The sequence below is a fragment of the Oratosquilla oratoria genome, chromosome 37 (genome assembly GCF_046742065.1).
Source record: "Oratosquilla oratoria isolate Oo_2021 chromosome 37, ASM4674206v1, whole genome shotgun sequence".
Classification (NCBI taxonomy): domain Eukaryota; kingdom Metazoa; phylum Arthropoda; class Malacostraca; order Stomatopoda; family Squillidae; genus Oratosquilla; species Oratosquilla oratoria.
In genome coordinates this window covers 15,191,769-15,195,809 of record NC_134813.1, presented here as the reverse complement: position 1 = coordinate 15,195,809, position 4,041 = coordinate 15,191,769, and the positions used below count along the sequence as shown (strand labels likewise).

The following is a 4,041-nucleotide window of genomic DNA, read 5'->3' as shown; positions in this document are numbered from 1 at the left end:
TTATATTTTTGAATACTTACCACTGAGTGTTTATGTTTATATACACGTCCATTCGTGTGTACGTGTGTGTGTGTGTGTGTGTGTGTGTGTGTGTGTGTGTGTGTGTGTGTGTGTGTGTGTGTGTGTGTGTGTGTGTGTGTGTGTGTGTGTATGTGTGTGTGTGTATGTGTGCGTGTGTGTTTGTGCGTGTGCTCTCACGATGTGTATGCGCGCCCAAACGTGTGCATGCGTGTGTGCATATATTTTTGTGCGTAATGTCTTTACAAATGTATGTCTCATATTTGTACCTGTTTTGTGAGCCTTGCTTCTATTTTTTTCAAGTATCATTTTTAAATCAAAGATCTTAAGACGTTTCGAATTATCATGACTGAAAAATTAAGTGTACATTACTTTCTTCCAACAGGTAGGAAGTATGGAGTATACTCAGTTAGTGTCTGCAGAGGAACAGGTAGCCCAGGTGACTGTGATGCCGCAAGTGCCTTACGTGTATGTTGAAGAACAGCAGGGACAGTTTCTTGATGTTACACTCCCACCACCTGCGTCCTACAACCAGGGTTACCAACCCCTACAGCAACCGAGTTATACAACTACGAGTGAGCAGGGGTACCAATCACTTCCTACTGGATATACTACCTTGCCAAAGGGATTTAGTCATGCCAACATTCCTTATGATCACGGTTATTTTCCCCATCTATACTCCGGGGCTGCAGCAGCTGCACCATCGACCTCTCGACAAGGACAGCAGGAACAAGAGGAACAGCATCAGCAGCAGCAACAGCAGGCACAACTGCAACAAAAACACCAAAAACAACCCTCTCAATCACACAAGCATCATCATCAGAAATCGTCTGAAGGTTCTCAAAAATCCCGGACAGCGAGTGTGATGACCCGAAGAAGTTCCCAGGACACGCAACCGTTACTGCAGGGTGACCTGAGCTATGTCGGGTCACTGCGACGCCAAAAGAAGGAGTCTACACATAGTATCCCTTCGTCTGAGAGTGTAGAGCTTTTGGCAGAAAAGTCGAACTCTAGTTCGCCCACGAATGCTAAACCTCCACCAGGAACGCCTGGAGGCGGGAAAGGAAAGAGAGAAAGTGCAGTGTAGTATGTACCCGAAAGATAAATTTGTGAAAATTAGATACTAGAAAGTTGTAAAAAAGAAAAGTGACTACAACTCCTACTAATCTGGCAATCATTTTGATTTTATTGTTAACTCTGTTTTATACAGTATTTTATACGAATAGAAAGACAAAAATACATTATCACTTGGGAAAGTTTTATATTGTAAGTACAAATTGGATGAAAAATATAGACCAATTAAAAGCATAAATGAAAAGCGTGGACCATGGAGAAACATAGGTATACTTTTCGTGTGGACACAAAACTTGTGCCCTACATTTGGACCACGAGTTGAATGAAAACAGATTTTGAATAGAAAGGACAAGTGAAACTTGACATTCATACATACAAGTGAAAGAAGAAAATATCCCAATGTAGAAAAAAAAATGGTAATCCAATTTTGAAAACAAGATTATGAAAATTGCTCACTTTGCGACATTCCTGTTATAGTATTTGTTTATATGCCATAGGCGTGGTGTGTTATGGTTGTGGAAAGTGGTAAGCAGCAAGAGTGTGGTGGTTTAGTATTATAGGTAAATATCAGAAAGTCGTACCAGAGGTTACAATCGTCCATAAAGTTAAAATACAGGAACAAAATGTCATGTAAATAACATTGAATGGTAAACTATGATAGTCAAGTCATTGATTTCATTATCTCAAACACTCTATCTTACCATACAATGACGTGTCAATATTTGTTCATAAATTCGAAAAATAACCTTATCGGTAGTCCATTATTGATAATATGTATCAATGCAGACAAGAAAACCTAACACGAAAGTAAAATAAACCTCTCTTTGTTATTTTTTAACAAAAGAGAAAAGTGATTGGTGACCTGATGTTGTTGAGGAATTGTTTGAAGGTATATGAGTGTATGTGTGTTTACCATTGTGAGTGTTTTCACCTATATTATCGTGTTTGGTGTTTTGTATGTTATGATTTATCAAAATAAAGTTTTTGATAAATTCCTCTCATCTCTTCTTAAAAACCTTTTGGTCAGACATGTTAATAGATTATAAGCTAGAAAGAAACCTCAAATGATTTTTGTATTCTAATAATGGCATTCTCTGTAGACAACATAAAATGTACTTTTTATATAAACTTATGAATTTCTTATAGTTACATAGGATATGACAGTTTTGTCAGAAAAAGTCTTATACTTTCTAATGTCCGATATATAGATTCATACGAATGTTGGTGCATCCGAGTGTATATCAACCCGATATATTCAATGAACAAACACAACAGGTTCAATGAATCAATAAGGAGAGCAAACATTAAGCACGGACAAAAATTATTTGGCCACAAAATGGCTCCCTAGGTCATTTATCGTATTGCCATGTTGCAATTCTCTGTCTCTCTGTATAAAGGGGCTATATCCCACCCCTAACGCTTGCCGTTTTTAATTTGCTGGCAGCGGTGACTACTTGTTCCAGCTAAGATGGAGACGACTGATTTTGACATGCACAAAACTACGCTCTTCACAAAGTTGTACAATGGCCACACTTCATCACAAATATTTGTTGGTCGTTCTACTCTAGCCACCTATACAAAGACCTCTTCAAGAATCTACAATAATTATCGCTAACCACATCCAAGATGAATTTAATAATGTGTGTGTGTGTGTGTGTGTGTGTGTGTGTGTGTGTGTGTGTGTGTGTGTGTGTGTGTGTGTGTGTGTGTGTGTGTGTGTGTGTGTGTGTGTGTGTGTGTGTGTGTGTGTGTGTGTGTGTGTGTGTGTGTGTGTGTGTGTGTGTGTGTGTGTGTGTGTGTGTGTGTGTGTGTGTGTGTGTGTGTGTGTGTTACATTCTACAAAGGCGATGAATTACTAAAACACCAGTGATGTGCATAGCGCCATGCATTTGTGAGGTGTTACAGTCTACATGCATCATGCTTCCACCAAAATAATTTGTGAAATGACAACGAGCTGAGTCATCCTAGGTCACCGTAGGATATGCGTCGATTTCTATAATATCATCATCAAATCCTTTCAGGGGAACTATAGTGCATGTAGCCTCTGGATCTTTTCATTCTTATTACTATAACGTAGCAGATATTTTAGTCTTAATTACGCCTCCTCAAGTCGACTATAACAATTTAAACACGAGGACTTAAGGGTGGTGTAGAAATAGTTTCAGATATATTTTCTGAGTCATGATAGACATTATCTGGTTCTAGAGGGGTAGGGCTGAGCCAGAGGACACTTCCGGATACTGTTTTAACATGGTGGTCCCGGGTTTGGACTTGATCCATGACGGCGCTGAGCTTCTCCCAGCACTTTGAAACCGAATCTTGTATTCTGGTTGGTGTTCCCGAGGCTAAGGGGTAGGAAAGGTTTGGAGAGTGAATTCTACCGCTTGATAGCAGAGGCCACTCTGGTGGCCGCTTTACGTTCACACATCTTTGTTGCGCTTTGCCATTCTGGTCCAAAGAGGCTTTAGACGGGGCTTCTTCCATCAGGTTTCGTTGTGTTGTGGAGCTCTAGGAGGTTGCAGTGTAATGCTTTACTGTTGCAAAGGTCTTTGGTAAGGGGAACTTTAGGTATGGTCCGTTTTACCGACTTTATAACTGACTCCGTGTGTCCAGTGAACTTAGTGGTAATGGGGCATGGATGCATCGTGACAGACGTCCCATCACTAATTCCTCCAGGAAGTGTTCAGAAGACGAAACAGGACGTTGAAGAGGGTACAAAGGTGAAAGGCGGTTGATGATGTCGCTGTCACGTCACATTAAATGAAGTACTTTCCAACGATGGTAAAATCGAATAAAAAAAAATTGCGAGAGACGATCTGGATGGAGGCATAACATCGGCGAAGCAAGATTCACACTGCTGATTCGACTGCAGCATTTGGGACAATTCACAGGAGGGTACGTTGCTGGTGATATAGGAATCGATGCCTGGTCACCATTCCGTCTCCTTTC

General features: G+C 40.4%; 1 protein-coding gene across 2 annotated transcripts in view; it reads left to right on the top strand.

The window, feature by feature from the left end:
* The window catches only part of LOC143019535 (uncharacterized), a 313,311-nt gene extending 311,247 nt beyond the window's left edge, over nucleotides 1–2,064 (top strand). For both annotated transcript variants that reach the window (XM_076175249.1, XM_076175248.1), the window contains exon 17: nucleotides 404–2,064. In XM_076175249.1, coding sequence (XP_076031364.1) covers nucleotides 404–1,105 — 702 coding nt within the window. In that variant the 3' untranslated portion in view covers nucleotides 1,106–2,064. The remainder of the gene's footprint in view (nucleotides 1–403) is intronic.
* The last annotated feature ends 1,977 nt before the right edge of the window (nucleotides 2,065–4,041 follow it).